Source organism: Episyrphus balteatus, chromosome 1 (genome assembly GCF_945859705.1).
Source record: "Episyrphus balteatus chromosome 1, idEpiBalt1.1, whole genome shotgun sequence".
In the NCBI taxonomy this organism is placed as follows: Eukaryota; Metazoa; Arthropoda; class Insecta; order Diptera; family Syrphidae; genus Episyrphus; species Episyrphus balteatus.
In genome coordinates, this window is record NC_079134.1 from 150,161,840 (window position 1) to 150,181,489 (window position 19,650).

At 32.0% G+C, this 19,650-nt stretch overlaps 1 protein-coding gene across 1 annotated transcript; it reads left to right on the top strand.

Annotated features, from left to right (window-relative positions):
- The first annotated feature begins 9,905 nt into the window (after positions 1-9,905).
- LOC129905299 (conserved oligomeric Golgi complex subunit 6-like) lies at positions 9,906-14,358 on the top strand. The gene is made up of 5 exons (XM_055980750.1): positions 9,906-10,074; positions 10,135-10,766; positions 10,823-11,043; positions 11,099-11,259; positions 13,505-14,358. Exons 1-5 carry the CDS (start codon positions 9,991-9,993, stop codon positions 14,285-14,287), a joined length of 1,881 nt encoding a protein of 626 aa, XP_055836725.1. The 5' UTR covers positions 9,906-9,990; the 3' UTR covers positions 14,288-14,358.
- Positions 14,359-19,650: the final 5,292 nt, after the last annotated feature.

Sequence of the window (19,650 nt, forward strand, 5' to 3'; positions counted from 1 at the left end):
ATTACTAATATAATTTGTTTTTTTATTTATGAAATCATTTGTAGTACAGGAAAGTTAGTAAAAAAACAGGCATTTTGTGGAACGAAATACAGGACGGCTGAATTTTTCAAATCTGAAAAAGGGGTATTAGAAAAGCTTAAGTCCTGGTTTTCGGGACGCCACCCCCCTGGCGAAATCCGCCATTTTGGAAAACGCGAATCACTCTATATCTCCAAAACTATGGGTCCTATAGAAATGGTTGTCAGACCAAAGTTCTTGGAAATTTAATTATCTTTTTCTTTGTAGTACATTATTTTTCTCAGCGGGCAATAGTTTTGAGGTTATGTTGTTTTAATTTATTTTTTTTTTCGGTTTTCTTAAGATTATAACAATTCCAGTACTAGTTACATAATTTTTTAAACAGTAAAAGTTATAGACCATCAAATTTCCAATAATTTGGTATATTTTTTAAAGTCATGCGATGTATGAGTCGAAAGTTATTGAATTGAAAACTATAGTCTAAGTACAGGAAAATTAGTAAAGAAATCAGGCATTTTGTGGAACGAATTAAATAAAAGGGAGGCTGATTTTTTCAAATCTGAAAGAAGGGTATTAGAAAAGCTTAAGTCCTGGTTTTCGGGACACCAACCCCCTGGCAAAATCCGCCATTTTTTAAATCGCGAATTGGTCTATATCTCCCAAACTATTGGCTTGATCGAATAAGTTACTGAACCAAAATTGTAGGCAATATAAATATCTTTCGTGTGCATGCACTGTTTTTCAGCGAGGATATCACTTTTTAGGTTATGTTGTTTAATTTTTTATTTTTTTCTGTTTTTTTTTTCTTTAATTTTTCTCAGTAGAAGATAGAAACAGATAGAAACATAATTTTTTAGCATCATAAAAGTATGATGTTTGACTTAAAACAAAATATGTGTACCTCAATATTGTAAGTTTTACCATTACCCACCTTAATAACTCCCCCTCATATCATATTTTTCTTGTTTTTACATTAGGTACCCGATTTAGCCTTTTTTTCATACCTTATGCAAAAACATATTAGTATATTTTTTGAAAATCTGTGGCCACAACCAATAACCGCTTAAGTGAGTTAAGACAAAAAATTTTCAGTGGTCTTATGATGCTTTCCAATTCAAAGTCTACATATTTTTACTGTTTTAACTATAAAAAACGATAGATTAAAACCATCTACATCGATTTAATAAAAGATTGAGTTGTTTTTGAGGTAAATTAAAAAATGCGGAGCATTATAGTAAGACTTAATTTTGTTTTCTTTTTCGACTTAAGCGGTTATTGGTTGTGGCCACAGAAATATTGAGAGGGATTGCTCTTTAAGTTCCGTATCTTTGGTTTGAAAAGTCATATAATCTTCAAAAGTATCCTAAATTAATGTAAATTTGATGTTCTACAACTTTAATGATGCTACAAAATTATGTTTCTATCATAGAGACTGAGAGAAATTAAAAAAACAGAAAAAATAAAAAATAAAACAACATAACCTAAAAAGTGTTGTCCTCGCTGAAAAACAGTGCATGCACAAGAAAAGATATTTATATTACCTACAATTTTGGTTCAGTAACTTATTCGATCAAGCCAATAGTTTGGGAGATATAGACCAATTCGCGTTTTAAAAAATGGCGGATTTTGCCAGGGGGTTGGTGTCCCGAAAACCAGGACTTAAGCTTTTCTAATACCCTTCTTTCAGATTTGAAAAAATCAGCCTCCCTTTAATTCGTTCCACAAAATGCCTGATTTCTTTACTAATTTTCCTGTACTTAGACTATAGTTTTCAATTCAATAACTTTCGACTCATACATCGCATGACTTTAAAAAATATACCAAATTATTGGAAATTTGATGGTCTATAACTTTTACTGTTTAAAAAATTATGTAACTAGTACTGGAATTGTTATAATCTTAAGAAAACCGAAAAAAAAATAAATTAAAACAACATAACCTCAAAACTATTGCCCGCTGAGAAAAATAATGTACTACAAAGAAAAAGATAATTAAATTTCCAAGAACTTTGGTCTGACAACCATTTCTATAGGACCCATAGTTTTGGAGATATAGAGTGATTCGCGTTTTCCAAAATGGCGGATTTCGCCAGGGGGGTGGCGTCCCGAAAACCAGGACTTAAGCTTTTCTAATACCCCTTTTTCAGATTTGAAAAATTCAGCCGTCCTGTATTTCGTTCCACGAAAAAGTCTATCTTTCCTGTACTATTGGGGGATAACTATAACTGCGTTCTTTTGGGAATATTTATGTACTGGTTAGTACTAGAGTTGGGCACTTTAGTTCATTTGAGTGATCGATCACTTTAGTTCAAATCACGCTAATGAACTAGTTCTGAACTAGTTCATTTTAGTTCAATTTATTTTAATCACTCCGGTTTTGTTAGAATTAAAAAACAAAATTAGTTTGTACAAACTGTATCCAAATTTATGTAAAATTGACGCATTCTACATAATAAAACAAATACAATCTAAAAATAACAGGTACATATTTTATTTTTTATAAAAATTCTTAATTTCTTCATATACTTGTAGAGCTTTCTGGTTCCTGACGAAAGTCTAGAAGAAGTTCGTTCTGCTTTCATTAAATCAAAATCATAGTAACAAGGACCAAGATGATACTTGTTTTTTGTTCTTGCTCAGAAATATAAGAATAACTGGTGCTTGCAGAAGAAACGCTGATACTGGCACAAGCGACCTTTTGCCTTTTGTTTTACATCTAAATCTTGAGGTAGAGCAGAAGAACTGATTTCGCTCCACAAAGAATTAGATGCAATTTCATATGCACTTTGGTTTCTGAACCCCTATTCTTTAAACGTCTGTCGGGTTAAAAGGGCGCTGTCGGCGTATAAGACAAGGAGACAAGGACCAAATTTGAAAATTTCCTATACAGATGGGACTTGCTTTCACACAAAATATACATAATATAAAAAAAATGATAATGTAGGTCGAGCGCAAGCTGTTTTGTAATGTCATATTACGACTGCTCTAGGTTGCTGTTTAGTTTGTTGAAAAAAATCTGTTTCGCTATTCGCGAACTAAATTGAATTAAGTAAGTGAACTAAGTTCACTAGTTCACCAAGATGAACTAGTTCATTGAACTAGTTCGTTCGCGAACTACACAAGCCTAGTTAGTACTTAAAGCTGCTTTGAACAGCTTTTTTAATAGAGCAAAAGTAGTTCAAGGTAGTGTTAAGTACTAAACAGTAGATAAATATTCCCAAAGGGACGCAGCTTATATATCTAGTTGTATTTGAAATTTAATTTTGATTCAACTTACCAGTCACGAAATGAGTATGAGACTTACTAAACTGTTGTATTATAAATTAAGCATACTTGAAATTAAAGACAATAGCCTTATTTCTGTAGTTTGGTTCTCCGTTTAATTTCTTTTAAAATGTTGCATTTTAAAAAGTTGTCATAATTATAGAAGGGTCATTGTAGTTCTTTCAAAACGAACGAATATACAGTCGACCCCATCTAAGTCGCATTTTCAAAGGGACACGGAAATTAGTTCCAGTTATAGCGTTTTCGTTTGGTCGTCCGGGACTGTCCGGAATTCTCCCGAACGATTCTGAAACTGATCGTTTGGCACTCAATGACAATTCTAATTCTGAAAAGAAGAGAAAATCGATTCCGAATTTTGAGGCAGAATCAAAACCAGAATCACGCACACATGTTAACACTTAAGACGTCAAAGTAATGAAATGTCATTCTTTGTTATTCATTTCTCAATTTCAAGATTTTTAACTATGCACAAACTTTAAACTATATTAAAATAATGTGAAGAAAGAAAACAAAAATAGATAACTTAATGATAATAAAAAAAAAAATAAACAAAACAAAACTTTCATCAGACGTTCGCATTTGATGTTTCACAAATACAAAGAAACCCAAACTTCAGAATAAAAAAAAAGTATCTAATGTCGAATTCCTTTCAATTGAAAAATCGAATTTTCGGCGATCTCGAAGCGAATTTTTTCTGAAAATCATGTTCCATAGAAAAAAAATTCGCCTCAAACGAAGCAGAATTCGAATTTTTTTTAATCCCTCTTTTTTGAGAGATTTACACGGATTTGCACACACACTTGTAACATTTGACATTTCTCAAACGTCAAGCTGAAAGTTTTCTTCGTGTTGTTTGTTTATTTGAGAACACCAACTTAAAATAAAGAGTAAATTTTAATTGAATATCGTATTTTTATTGCGGAAAAATATGAAATAAATAAAAAAAAAACAATGTGCAATCAAAATATATTTTTTCCTGGCATATTTCTTGTGAAAAAGTAAAATTACTGTCACTTTTCTTCTCGTAATTGTCGTCAGAAAATTTTTTCTCTGTAAAACCACAGCATACGACCAAAATAATAACCTTCTACTTCATCTTCACTCAGATCTTAATAATAACTGCAATTTCCCTTTGATTCTGATTAAAATAAATCTATATTACCGAAGAAAATAAACAAAATTATTGATCAAAGGAATCTCTGGTTTTATTTTGCAGAAATTGTTTTGGTTTCAGCTTGACGTTCGTGTAAAAATTGTTGTCAAATGACACACATACAATCGCAAAAAGAATTCGGTCTGTTTTCATGTTCCTTTTTAACACCAAAAATTCGATTTTTTTGAGGCGATTCAAAAAATTGAAAGGAATTCGACATTAAAGTCGAATTTGACAAAATTTGAGACCTTGTCAATTTTTTTCACTTTGAAGTCTAGTATGCTGCTGAAGCGAAACGAAAAAATTTTAAGTTTCCAAAGTCAACAGCAAACATATTAACGAAAAAAATAATATAGCAAAGTAAAAATAATAAAAAAATAAGTTTTAAAGCAAAAATAAAACAAAATTAATTTCGTTCAAGATTTCGTTAACGAAATTTTGTATGAAAAATTTCGTTTCGCTTCAGCTGCTTCTACAGGAAAAAAAGGGTTAAAACAATGATGAAACAACTTCTAGTTGACACGTCAAGTTAGCGAAACATCGCACTTTTTAATGAAAACAGTGAGCGACAAAATTGAAATTGGCACAACTATATCGAGGGTCCCGAACGGCAAATTCAGGTGTAAGCCACGCTTTGATGCGTTAGGGCCTGGCTACACAGTGTTATTGTGCCCAATCACGTTCCAATTCACATTTTCTAGGAACAAACGTCAAAAAAAAGAAAATCCTCACCCCTCTTGCCTACAAACTAACTAGTTAGGCGATTGAAAAATCACCGTGTAGCCCGGCACTTAAGTCTAAGCCACTTTTTAAGTGAAACTTGGTAAATTCGTGTCAAGTTAGCGGAACAACTCTCAATTTGAAGAAAAACAGTGAGCGACAAAATTGAAAATGCCACAACTAATTCGAGGGTCTCGAACGGCAAATTTTGGTATAAGCCACGCTTTGGTACGTTAAGTCTAAGTCATTTTTTAAGCGAATTGATAAATTCGTGTCAAATTTGGAAAATATTAAAAATTTGAATGAAAACAGTGAGTGACAAAATTTAAATTGGTACAAGTCAGCTATTATATGAAACCTCAAGAGGCTTGACTCTTTTTTCGAATTTTCTTTTGATAATCATTCTGTGAGGCGCGTACTATTACACGATGCCTCTTGAGTCAAAGACTCAAATTTGACATTTCTTTTTTGATTTAAGTATTGTTGTTGCTGTATTCCACCAAGAAGCAAAATTTGTCGTCAGAAAATTTTTTCTCTGTAAAACCACAGCATACGACCAAAATAATAACCTTCTACTTCATCTTCACTCAGATCTTAATAATAACTGCAATTTCCCTTTGATTCTGATTAAAATAAATCTATATTACCGAAGAAAATAAACAAAATTATTGATCAAAGGAATCTCTGGTTTTATTTTGCAGAAATTGTTTTGGTTTCAGCTTGACGTTCGTGTAAAAATTGTTGTCAAATGACACACATACAATCGCAAAAAGAATTCGGTCTGTTTTCATGTTCCTTTTTAACACCAAAAATTCGATTTTTTTGAGGCGATTCAAAAAATTGAAAGGAATTCGACATTAAAGTCGAATTTGACAAAATTTGAGACCTTGTCAATTTTTTTCACTTTGAAGTCTAGTATGCTGCTGAAGCGAAACGAAAAAATTTTAAGTTTCCAAAGTCAACAGCAAACATATTAACGAAAAAAATAATATAGCAAAGTAAAAATAATAAAAAAATAAGTTTTAAAGCAAAAATAAAACAAAATTAATTTCGTTCAAGATTTCGTTAACGAAATTTTGTATGAAAAATTTCGTTTCGCTTCAGCTGCTTCTACAGGAAAAAAAGGGTTAAAACAATGATGAAACAACTTCTAGTTGACACGTCAAGTTAGCGAAACATCGCACTTTTTAATGAAAACAGTGAGCGACAAAATTGAAATTGGCACAACTATATCGAGGGTCCCGAACGGCAAATTCAGGTGTAAGCCACGCTTTGATGCGTTAGGGCCTGGCTACACAGTGTTATTGTGCCCAATCACGTTCCAATTCACATTTTCTAGGAACAAACGTCAAAAAAAAGAAAATCCTCACCCCTCTTGCCTACAAACTAACTAGTTAGGCGATTGAAAAATCACCGTGTAGCCCGGCACTTAAGTCTAAGCCACTTTTTAAGTGAAACTTGGTAAATTCGTGTCAAGTTAGCGGAACAACTCTCAATTTGAAGAAAAACAGTGAGCGACAAAATTGAAAATGCCACAACTAATTCGAGGGTCTCGAACGGCAAATTTTGGTATAAGCCACGCTTTGGTACGTTAAGTCTAAGTCATTTTTTAAGCGAATTGATAAATTCGTGTCAAATTTGGAAAATATTAAAAATTTGAATGAAAACAGTGAGTGACAAAATTTAAATTGGTACAAGTCAGCTATTATATGAAACCTCAAGAGGCTTGACTCTTTTTTCGAATTTTCTTTTGATAATCATTCTGTGAGGCGCGTACTATTACACGATGCCTCTTGAGTCAAAGACTCAAATTTGACATTTCTTTTTTGATTTAAGTATTGTTGTTGCTGTATTCCACCAAGAAGCAAAAAGAAATGAAAGGGAATGTTGAAAAAAGAAAGAGTGGAAAAAGAAACGTCAAAAAAGAGTCTCGGAATTTTGGCCCATGACTCTCCGCTCGGATAATTTTTTGTTTTATCTTCTTTCTCTTTGCACTCATTGGTTATGAAAAGAGGCGCGCCTCTTGAGGCTTCATGTAATAGCTGACCAACTAATTAACGACAAATTAGCGGCAAATTCCCTCATACTCAGTTTTTCAAAAAAAACCTTTTTTAGAGATGGTGTTTCGCTAAGTTGATATCAAGTTAGCGAAACAACACATTTCCTTATGAAATTATGGAGCTGCAAAATCGAAATTATCACAATTAATTAACGACTACCCAAGTAACAATTTAGCTTTCATAAGGGTCAATGCAAGCTATTTTTTGACTTGTTTAAGAAGAAGGACATGTCTTATGCAAATCATTTTGGCGCACAGTACCGAATTTCCCCAAGACCTTCCTCCACAGGCAAGCCACAAGTTAATAGCTTGTGACGAACAGCGTAAAACGACCTTATGCAGGCCTTTTTACAAAACAATGAAACATTTTAGGGAAACTATAGCTTCTCTAAGGAAACTATCATTTGCATTGGATGTTATAATAAGGCCTTATGGAGGTTGTTATAAGATGTTGAATTTATGAATAAAAAAAAAAAGATTTTATTGATTTTTTTTTCTTTTAATTTTTTTCTATTTTGTTTTTTCTTCTTTTTTGGCCATGTCAATGCTTTTCCTTTCGTTCTGAAATGGGAAGAATTTTATTTTAATTGAAAAAGAACACATTTTTGAAGTGAAAACTTCTTTAGTATCGTAGTGATTTGAAACAAAATGAAACGAAAACGCGACACGACTTCAACTTGTTATAACTTTTTTTTTTTAATAGATAAATGAATGAAATTTGTACTGTAGATAGATAATTAAATATATTATAATTGTACAAAATTTCAATTAATTTCATATTCAAAATTCGGAGATAACGGTAAAAAGATAGTCTATTCGAACACACGTTATATCTTTTGATCTAGTGCACATACAAATTTGATTTAACTTTAATACGCATGCTGCTAACATAACCTTTTATTTGATATATCACACATATCGTTACGTGCTCTACAAGTTACACAATCTTAAATTGAAAAAAATTTAAAAATACCTCAAAACACCTGTGGAGATCTGTTGGCGATGACCAGCTACCAGTGTAGAAAGTACCGTAATCTCAGTCTGGAAATTCGACATGGTTGACTTTAAAAAATTCTAACTTCTCTTGTAGACATCTTTGAAATAAGATTTATACATCATTATACAAGGTGAAACAATAAGCTTTCACATGGTATAAAATTTTTTATAGGTTGTCAAACAAAAAAATTGATTTAAAGCATGAGAACATAAAAATAAATGTTTTTTTTTGCTTTTTTTGATGAAATTTCATCGAGTTTAAAAAATTCTAGCTCTTTTTGTAGATGTCTTATAGGTCTGATCGATATATATATTTTGAGTTAAGACAAGAACCTTTCAGATGATATTCAATTTTTATAGGTTGTTAGGGAAAAAATGCATTTAATAGCGTGAGAAGATAAAAATACGTGTTTTTCGCTTTTTTTATGGAAATTGATCGAGTTAAAAAAATTCTAGCTCTTTTTGTAGATGTCTCATAGACCTGATCGATATATATATATTTTGAGCTTAGACAAGAACCTTTCAGATGATATAAAATTTATATAGGTTGTCATATAAAAAACATGGATTTGAAGGTGATAGAATAAAAATAGGTAGATTTTTTCTTTTTTTTCAAGAAAAATGATTTTTTAAGGTTTCACTTCTACCACGTGTGAATTGCACACATGATTTTTTTTTTTTTTTATTTCACAAATGGCCCCGCCAGGAATCGATCCCACGTACCTCTGCATACCAAGCCAGCACCTTACCAGTAGACCATAGTCGAATATTAAAGATGAGTGGCAAAAAGGGAGCTAATTGAAACCTCACATAAAAATGCAATGTGTTACAAACATTGCATATTTGCAGGATAAAAGCTTTGCATACTTATTGGTGAAAAACATTGCATACTTGAGAGATGAAAACATTGCATACTTACAAGAACCTCTTGGAACAGGTCTTATGAAAGCCTTCTGTCACTTGAAAAAAGAAGGCTTCTTTAAAACGGTTCAAACAGGTCTTATGAAGGTCTTCTTTAACTTATATTCACAAGGCTTCTTCTAAACACTTCCAGATGGCCTTAAGGGGACCTCCTTTGTTTCCAAAATGGATGATTTGAGTAAGTAAGCCTTAAACTAAACTTATACTAACTATAGCTTGCCGAATCGAAGGAAATGGACCTTATACTATGTTTCCACCTACGCTAAATCCGAGATTTAGCTAAGTAGATTTAGAATAAATCTCGAGATTTATTTTAAATCTACTTCGCTTTATCTCAGATTTGGGTTGAGATACCCTAAATCTAGGATGTTTACCTACTTTCAATCCGAGGTTTAGAATAAAACTCGAGATTTATGCTAAATCTACTTAGCTAAATCCCGGATTTAGCGTAGGTGGAAACGTAGTATTATGCAAGTAAAATTGTTACTTGGGAATTTCCATAAATGCTTTCGGTTTTCCAAAAAAAATTATTGAAATTGCTATCGTCCGGAGGGATTGCCCCCTTTAAGAAAATGTTACACTTTTGCAATTTTGCAACGATACAAGACCATTTGCATCGAATCGTGAATACCCCTAATACAAATTCTAAAAAGATGAATTTTAAAAAAAATGTCCACTAAACGCACTCTTTAAAGTTTCCTCAGAATTGAACTGACAAAGTTGATAGAAATTATGAACTGTCAAAAATTTGACAATCAGCTGACATTTGCCATTTGTTGACGTTGTATAGTTTGTTTTTATAAAAATTTCTGATAAATTTTGAACAAAAAATCCTTAAAATGAGTGAATTATCTGCAGCTGAAGAGGATCGTATCCAAAAACGTGTTAACAAAATTCTAGAAACTCGTCTAGACACTGACAAGGTATAAAATTATTCCCAACCAATTAGAATTTTCCAAATAAAACAAAAAAACATGTCCTAGGACACCTTGGAAGCTCTTGCCGACTTGTCAACCTTCTTCACCGATAACACCCTCCAAAATCGTCGTAATCTTCGTAGTCAAATTGAAAAACGTAGTGTCGGCATCAATGAAAACTTCCTCAATGCATTTCGTGAAGTTAAATTATCTCTCGATGCTGTTTGCACTGAAATTGATACAATGGCAAATTCAGTGAGAACCATGAAAGAAGATTTAGAGAGTTCCAAAGCTCTGACTCATGATTTGATTACTCAAACAAACTCTTTACAAGAAGAACGAAGTAAATTACAAATACATCAACAAATCGCCGAGGCATTCCTCGGCCGTTTCCAATTAAGTGTCCCCGAACATCAAATGTTGTATGGAACAACGAGAGATGCCCCAATTGTTGGGGATTTCTTTAAAGTTCTCGATCGGGTGCAAGCTATTCACTCTGATTGTAGAGTATTAATGCAGTGTGGCTATCAGACAGCTGCTTTGGATATTATGGAAGAGATGACATTGCATCAGGAAGGTGCTTTGGAGCGTCTTTACCGATGGACACAAAATCATTGTAGGAACTTGAATAACAACGAAATTGGGGGTTTAGTTGTGGAAGCTATGAACCGTTTACAAGATCGTCCAGTTTTGTTTAAGTAAGTTTCTTCTTTATTCCTCCACCAAATTCCAGTTTCCAGGATCCATTTTTTAGGTATGTCATCGATGAATATGCCATCTCTCGTCGGGCAGTTTTGGTCAGAATGTTCATCGATGCTCTGACTGTTGGTGGGCCTGGTGGCAATCCAAAACCAATTGAAATGCATGCTCACGATCCCAAACGATACATCGGAGACATGTTTGCTTGGTTGCATCAAGCAATTCCAAGCGAAAAAGAGAATCTTATGATTTTGGTTAAGAAATGTGATAAAAATGGTAAGATCTTGATTTGAATTTTCACAGAATCCATCAAAGTATTTACAATTTACAGATTTATCTGATCAAATTCAGACAGCATTGGCTCATATTGCCGATGGTGTTTGTCATCCATTGAAGGTTCGAGTTGAGACAATTTTGAATTCCGAGAAAGATACGATAATTTTATTTGCTTTGTCTAATCTTCTTCGATTTTATCAGCATACTATCAATCAGGTGAGGAGTTATAACCTTTTTGACATTATTTCTTATATTTTTGTCCTTTTTTTTGTTTTCTTCTTTGTAAAAGAGTATTTCTTTGTCTTCTTTTTCTTTTTTAATTTACCTATTTTTGGTTTGTTTTAAATTTTCCCTTTTCAATATAAAATAAATGATTTAGTGGAGTAACTAAAGCTCAAAAAATGGCAATATTAGGGAACCCGGCCGAACAGCTCTGATTTTCATGATTTTTTTTTCAAACGTCGGTAATTGAAAATACTTTAAAGTCTATAGATTAAAAATTTGCCGATGTTGCCGTTTTGATTTTTTTAAATTTAATTGAAGATTTGTGTGAACAAAAAAAATTTGTTTACATTTCATTTATGCCAAAAGATTGTCTAGGCAATTAAAGGAAAATAATTATATGGGAGTGAAAGTGAAGGACAATCTTCCACCGTTTAGGCGATAAATGCAATTTTCTCACAAATTGACTTCAAACACAAAAAAAAAAATATTTGAAGACAACGACAACACCTACAATATTTAAATATACATTTTTAAAAAGCTAGAAGCTTATTAATATTTGTAAAATTAAAATTAAGTAAATTGAGGAAAGGGTTTTTGAAAAAATGATAATTAAACTCAGATTAAAAAAAATAAAATAAAAAAAATTTAACATGTCCTTTTAAAAACTTTTTCGTAATATAAAATGCATTTATTTTTCAATTTTTTTTGGCCACATTTATTTTGATTTTAAAAGAAAAAAAGGAAATCTCAATATGTATTACAGTTTATGAAAAAAATAAAAAAGTATTTCATTTTCGAAGAACATTTTTGTAATAGATGTTTTGAAAAAAAATGTACCTAACTAATTTTTTTTTGAAATTCAACATTTAAATATAAAGTTATTTTTTTTATTCACTCAATAGCCCTCATTGTTGAAAGTTAAATAGCAAATGTTTAAAGTTCTTATTTGCTAAGGTCTTTGAGAAAATCAATTATTTCAATGCAAAAATTCAGTTTTTATCAAACAAAACCCCACGAAATTGAAGTAATTTTTAATATATTTTTTAAAACTGTAATATATGTATGTTACCTTTTCCTCTTCGGAATTCAACTGATAATATTTATGGCCAAAATAAGTCATCTAAAAATGTTTAATAACATTTTTTTTCAAAAATTCTGAGTTGAGGACCATTCTTTCAAAAACTCTTGATTAAATTTAGTGGATTTAAATTTTACAGATAGAATTGAGATTCTGGGTTTTTGAAAACGTGTATGTAAATATTGTAGGTATTGCCGTTGTGTTGAAAATATTTTTTTTTGTGTTTGAAGTCAGTTTGTGAGAAAATTGCATTTATCGCTTAAACGATGGAAGATTGTCTTTTACTCCCATATCGTCGGTGACGCGTGCAAAATGTGTAACTCCATCGACACAAATTTTTCAGGAGAGTAAAAAAACTACATACACTTTACACTTTTTTCTCACTAAATTTACTGGCCAATTTTTTCTTAAGTGCGAATTCAAGGTTAATATGACTAAAATGGGGATTTCCGGTAAGAGGGATTGTAGATATTGAGTAAATCTAACAGATGGCATCAATTTCAAATTTCATTAAAAAAAAATGGAGTTACGAACTTTGCACGCGTCACCGACGATATATTTTTTTTCTAAAATTACCTAGAGAATTTTTTGGTATCGTTTATTTTATGAAATTTAAGCAAACAAAAATTAATTTTAATTTTAAAAAACTATACAGCAACATCAGCAATTTTTAACCTATAGACTTTAAAGTATTTTTAATTGCCGAGGTTTTTTTTTCGGTAGTCTAGGGACTCAAGGACTCAAAAATAAAATTGAACAAAAACGGTTCAAATCTCTTATCTTTTCGTTCATTTAATTGAAATCTTCTCACTTAATGTGTAAATATTGGATTTAAAAATTATCAGCCTTGTTGCGATTTGCAACTGTCAATCGATAGTTGATAAAAATTAAATTTCGATATCTTATTACTTAATTAAGAAAAGTTTTGAAATCAGAGAATGGTCCTAACCGTTATTAAATGAAATTTAATTACAAAATTCCATCAAAAAGTTGACCTGTTTTCCTATATAAAATAGGTTTATAAATCCCAAATTTTAGTATTTATCAATTGTCGATTGATAGTTGTAAATCACAATAAGGCTGTATATTAAAAATTGATTTAACTTAAACTTAAGTATTGCATTGCGATTCATGAATTAAATAAATTACGAATTACAGGTTGTCAAAGGAGGAGCTCTGGAACAGTGTATCAGTGAACTTCAGAAATTCAGCGAGCAGGTGTACCTAAACTCGTTGTCTAGCCAAGTAAAGACGATTCTTCAGCGGCCAGCATCTCATGTAATGGGCTTGGAACCTCCACAAAGAGATCTAGTTCCACCATCATCCGTTGGACGTCTCTTAAATATCCTCAAGGAAATACTTTCTGTGGCTACCATGGTCGATGGACGTCAGTCAGACATTACTAAGATCGTCTCCTGCGTTATTGATCCTCTCCTCCAATCAGTGCAGGAGTCTGCTTCTCATTTACCGACAGTCGATATGGCTGTTTATCTTCTGAATTGTCTCTATCACATGCAAAGTACTTTGGCTGTCTACGAGTACATGGATGAGAGAGTTGAACGTTTACAAGCTCAATCTGAAGCTCAAATGGATACTCTTACATCCGAGCAGGCTTCCTCGCTAGTTGCTAATTTGAATCTTGGCCCAATATATACGATTTTGCAAAATAATCAAAACAAAATTGAAGCGAATCTATTGAAGATTTTCATGAGTAAAATGGATGCATTTTTGGAAATGCCCGATATTTTGTTATTGCCACAAATTCAGTTACTCTTGTCGAGTAATCATCGATCGACTGTGCAGAAGAGGGCATTTAATGTGATTGTTACCATTTACAAGCAAATCTATGAGAGGGTTCACGATCCAGCAAATGGATTTGAAAATCCTGAGACGATTTTTTCGAAGACTCCCGAGCAGGTGTCGAGTATTTTGGCAGTGTAGTTTGTGTGCAATAAATTGTATTTTAGATAAAAAGTTACATATTCAAATAATAAAAAATAATTAAAATTTTATTTAAATGTTTTTAATTTTATTACTTGCGGGTGGAAAATTAAAAAAAAAGGGTGTAAGCCGTTCAAAAGTTTATTCAAAATAACATATGCAAGACATGTCCAAACCACATCCAAAATGCATCCAAAACGCGTCTAGAACGCACCCAAAACGCGTCTAAAACGCGTCCAAAACTCGTCCAAAACGCATCCGAAACGCGTCCGAAACGCGTCCGAAAAGCGTCTGAAACGCGTCGAAAACGCGTCGAAAAGGCGTCAAATGAAACGCGTCCGAAACGCGTCCAAAACTCGTTAAAAACTCGTTTATTTTATAAGTAAGTTACAACCTTGTTTGCAATTTTTTCTCAACATTTTTCTTTACATAAAAAAATTAACGAAAACTGTTAGACTCGATATTGAAAATGTTTGAGTTTTCAATTTTATAGTTATTTGGGAAGGTACCATTAGTTTTGGTCCAGAAAAATTTCTATTTTCCTTAAACTGAAAACTACCAAGTTTGAAGTAAATCGCTCGAGGTTCATAGATACAGATAATTCCCATTTTTTTCTATTTTTATAATCGTACCATCGACATATGCCTTATATAAAGTACCCATAGTACAAGTAAGAAAATAAATTTTGAACTAAATAAAAAAAACTTACATTTTCATCTTTCTTCCTTTGATCATAAATAAAACTAAAGGTTTAATTTTTTAATTAAATACATTTTTTTTGTAAATTTATTTAATAAAATTAATCCTAACATTTTAACTACCCACTTACATTAAAATTTTATTTTTTAAATATAAATATCATAAATATAATAAATATGTATATAAAATTTTAAATATATTAAAAATTATATTAAATTTTTATTGCACCATTCAAATAGTTTCTCTTGGATATTCAATTGCACCTTATTTTTTACTTGTAAATTTTTATTTATAAAAATAAATACATCCAATACAATACTAAATATATATATATTTTTTAATTATTTACAAATTAACTTTTATTATAAAAAAATACAATTATAGGTATTGTATTTTTTATTTATTTATATTATTTGGATGTCTTAGCTGAAATTGAAGCTAAAATTAAATATTTCCTTAAAAAAATAAAATAAAATTTAAACTAAATTAAAATTGTTATTGCACCATGGGCAGTGTAGTAAAAGCTGGACTTATATATTTCAATAATCCCAGCAAGTCTTCTTACCCATTTGGTTGTTTATAATCTAAGATTGCACTTCCGGCCGAGACAACGGAAAAATATCACATTTTCGTTTTTTTTTTCCTTAAATCTAAAAAAAATATTAAATTTTTTATAAACTTAAATATAAATTGCACCAAATGATTTGGACGGATTGTTTTTTTTTTACATAATTAAATTATATTGCACACTTAAAAATTATTATAATTTTATTAAATATTATTTCTAAATGCAGAATTTATAAGAAAGTATTTACAATACTAGATCAATTTACAAAAAAAAAGTTGAGAAGATCTTCACATTCTTCAAGCTTTTCTAATATTTTTATACAAAACCGAATGTGTTTCCACACTCTCCGCTCCCGATTCACACGTATCATCTGCATAAGGTTCACCTTCTTCTTCAGTTTCAGTTTGTGATATATAAGACGCTCGACTTTGAGATCGTTCTTCTTCATCTGAAGAGTAAATACTTATCGGAACCATTTTTCTTGAAGATCTTCTTCCAAGACTTCTCGTAAGTGTTCGATTAGAATCTTCATCATCGTCCTTATCTCGCTCTTCTTTGTCACTCTTAACCCTCTCGAGGGTTCGATTACTATCTGACTCGGCATCACCATCAACATGATCTTCACTACTATGTGTATCTGAATGATCTTCAATTGTATCTACTCTTATTACACGATCACGCCCACTCATCATCTTGAAATTGTAGCGATCGTAAAATCGTCTGTTGTAAACATCGCTAGAGTCAGCACTCATATAGCCACTGTCTAGATCTGTCAGTCGATGGCCATAACGTTGTTCGTAATAGTTCGTATAGCTTTGTGGAGCTGAAGAACTGCTCTTCACACTCCAAACTTCAGAATAAAAAAAAAGTATCTAATGTCGAATTCCTTTCAATTGAAAAATCGAATTTTCGGCGATCTCGAAGCGAATTTTTTCTGAAAATCATGTTCCATAGAAAAAAAATTCGCCTCAAACGAAGCAGAATTCGAATTTTTTTTAATCCCTCTTTTTTGAGAGATTTACACGGATTTGCACACACACTTGTAACATTTGACATTTCTCAAACGTCAAGCTGAAAGTTTTCTTCGTGTTGTTTGTTTATTTGAGAACACCAACTTAAAATAAAGAGTAAATTTTAATTGAATATCGTATTTTTATTGCGGAAAAATATGAAATAAATAAAAAAAAAACAATGTGCGATCAAAATATATTTTTTCCTGGCATATTTCTTGTGAAAAAGTAAAATTACTGTCACTTTTCTTCTCGTAATTGTCGTCAGAAAATTTTTTCTCTGTAAAACCACAGCATACGACCAAAATAATAACCTTCTACTTCATCTTCACTCAGATCTTAATAATAACTGCAATTTCCCTTTGATTCTGATTAAAATAAATCTATATTACCGAAGAAAATAAACAAAATTATTGATCAAAGGAATCTCTGGTTTTATTTTGCAGAAATTGTTTTGGTTTCAGCTTGACGTTCGTGTAAAAATTGTTGTCAAATGACACACATACAATCGCAAAAAGAATTCGGTCTGTTTTCATGTTCCTTTTTAACACCAAAAATTCGATTTTTTTGAGGCGATTCAAAAAATTGAAAGGAATTCGACATAACTCTGATCGTTTGGCATTCCGGATCGGACAGTCCCGGACGCTTCTAAGAATTCCCAAACGAAAACGCTATTAAAGGGAAATTCGACTTAGGAGAAGTTTGATTTAGAGAGAGTCAACTGTGATCCTTTCTAGGTTAATGAAATTAACATTACTAGAAGCATTTAGTTGTGATTAAATTGCAAAGTTGAGATTTTGCATACTTGAGTTAATAGAATCGAATTACATACATACATACTAAAAACAGTATAGGGTGTTTTTTTTTTAAGACGACCATCGATTTTTTTGTTGGAAATAGCCAAAATAGTCCCTAAAAATTTGGACCTTTATATTTAAGATTTAGCATTTTTTGAAGAGTTCCCATAATACGAAGGTACACACGAACTTTCACGGGTGACCATTTACCCCAAAAAAATTTATATATTCACTTCATGACTTGCTTCAGAAGTATGTAAAAGGCTTTATATAACTACAACAAAAAGTGAGAAATTTACAAAAGTAAAAACTTTTCCTTCCTAACGCCATCCGATTTTGAAAAAAAAGCTACAAAAATTATTGTTAAGTCGACAGCGAAATGCACGAACTTGCTCTTAGGGATAGTTGTACAAATATTTAATCCGTGGTTCAGCAACTTATTTATCTCCTGAATTCGGTGGTAATTTTTAACACTGTTTTTTTAGGTCCAAATAAGTTGAAATTATTAAATCCATATTTGAACCAAAGTTGATATCCGCTGCTAATCCCCCAAAATTGGCAAGTTAAATTCCTGATCCGGGGTTGGGCCACGTTTGTACAACTGGCCGTAGAGTTGCGTACAGAACTCCACTTTTTTCAAAAATGACTTTTGAATGCCATTCTTTAGAAAATATGTCAGCGGAGCAACCCAGGGGGTACATTCTATAAAAAACGAAACGAAAACGATCGTTTTTGAAAAACGAAAGAAAATTTGCGACAGATACAGAACAAATTCTTTCGTTTTTCAATTTGTATGAATAAAACCTTTCGCACACACGAAAACGTTTGTTCGTTTTCACCACACAGAATCTCACCCCTGGGGTGTATGGCGAAAACGAAAATTTGGGGTCATTCCGAAAACTCTAAATAGACTTAAATTCAAATTTTGAACAGCGCGTTTCTTACCAACTACTCTGTTATTTGTTTACTCTTTCGTCTCTCCTGTAAAATTTTGATTTTGGGAGTTACGCGGTTTCCTTATGAGGCCGACGATATTGCCTTATTGCGATTTACAACAACTATCAATCGATAGTTGATAAAAAATCAAATTTCGATATCTTATTACTTAATTAAAAAAAAGTTTTGAAAGCAGAGAATGGTCTTAACCGTTATGCTGGATTTACATACGTCTGCATTTGCAGATCTGCGTTGAAAGGAGACACAGTATTTAAGAACCACAGATGTTGGATAGAGAAAGTAGATGAAAATGCAGACGTCTTCACAAATGCAGATTATAGGAAGATTATGGCGAAGATGAACATGTTCGTCTTCATCAATGCCTCTCCTTCATACGTACGGATTGTACGTATTGTATATATCCCTCTTTACTTTTCTGCATGCAGACGTATGTAAATGCTGGATTTACATACGTCTGTATGCAGAGAAGTAACGGGGGATAGATATAATAACTGAAATCCGTACGTATGAAGGAGAGACATTGGGTGCGTTCACGTACCGATCCAAGGGTATCCGGATACCTTTGTGTTGTTGTAATTCTCGTGTATCTTATGGGAGATTTGAAGAACAGCTGATTCGTGTTCACAAACGAATCGGATACTTAGGTATCTTGGATAGGGTATCTGTGCGTACCTGAACGCACCCATTGATGAAGACGAACATATGTTCGTCTTCGTCATAATCTTCCTATAATCTTCATTTGTGAAGATGTCTGCATTTTCATCTACTCTCTCTATCCAACATCGGTGGTTCTTAAATGCTGTGTCTCCTTTCAATGCAGATCTGGAAATGCAGACGTAATGTAAATCCAGCAAAATCCAGCATTATTAAACGAAATCTAATTACAAAATTCCATTAAAAAGTTGACCAGTTTTCATATAATTTAAATTTAAAAATCCCAAAGGAGAATGGGCAAGTTTGTATGTAATGTGAACGTTGCGCGGCCAGGAATGAATTTGTTATTTTTTGATGTAATTAAGGTTTAAGCCTGGTACGCTGTTCGCGCTAAATTTTAGCCGAGATAAAATTCCCATACAAGTTATCGATAATTTGTATGGGATCCATTTTAGCTGAGATAAAATTTTTCGATAATTTGTATGGGAGCTAAAATTTAGCGCGAGCAGCGTACCAGACTTTACATGTATTGTGGAGAAGTTTTATCCTTGTGACGTACTCCAAAAACGGATAAAATGCATTTTTGCATATAACACTTTGTGCAGATTGTCTCAAAGTTGTATCTTATGTGTTTATTTTAAGTGCAAAATACGATACTCTCTTATTTTCCCTAAATCT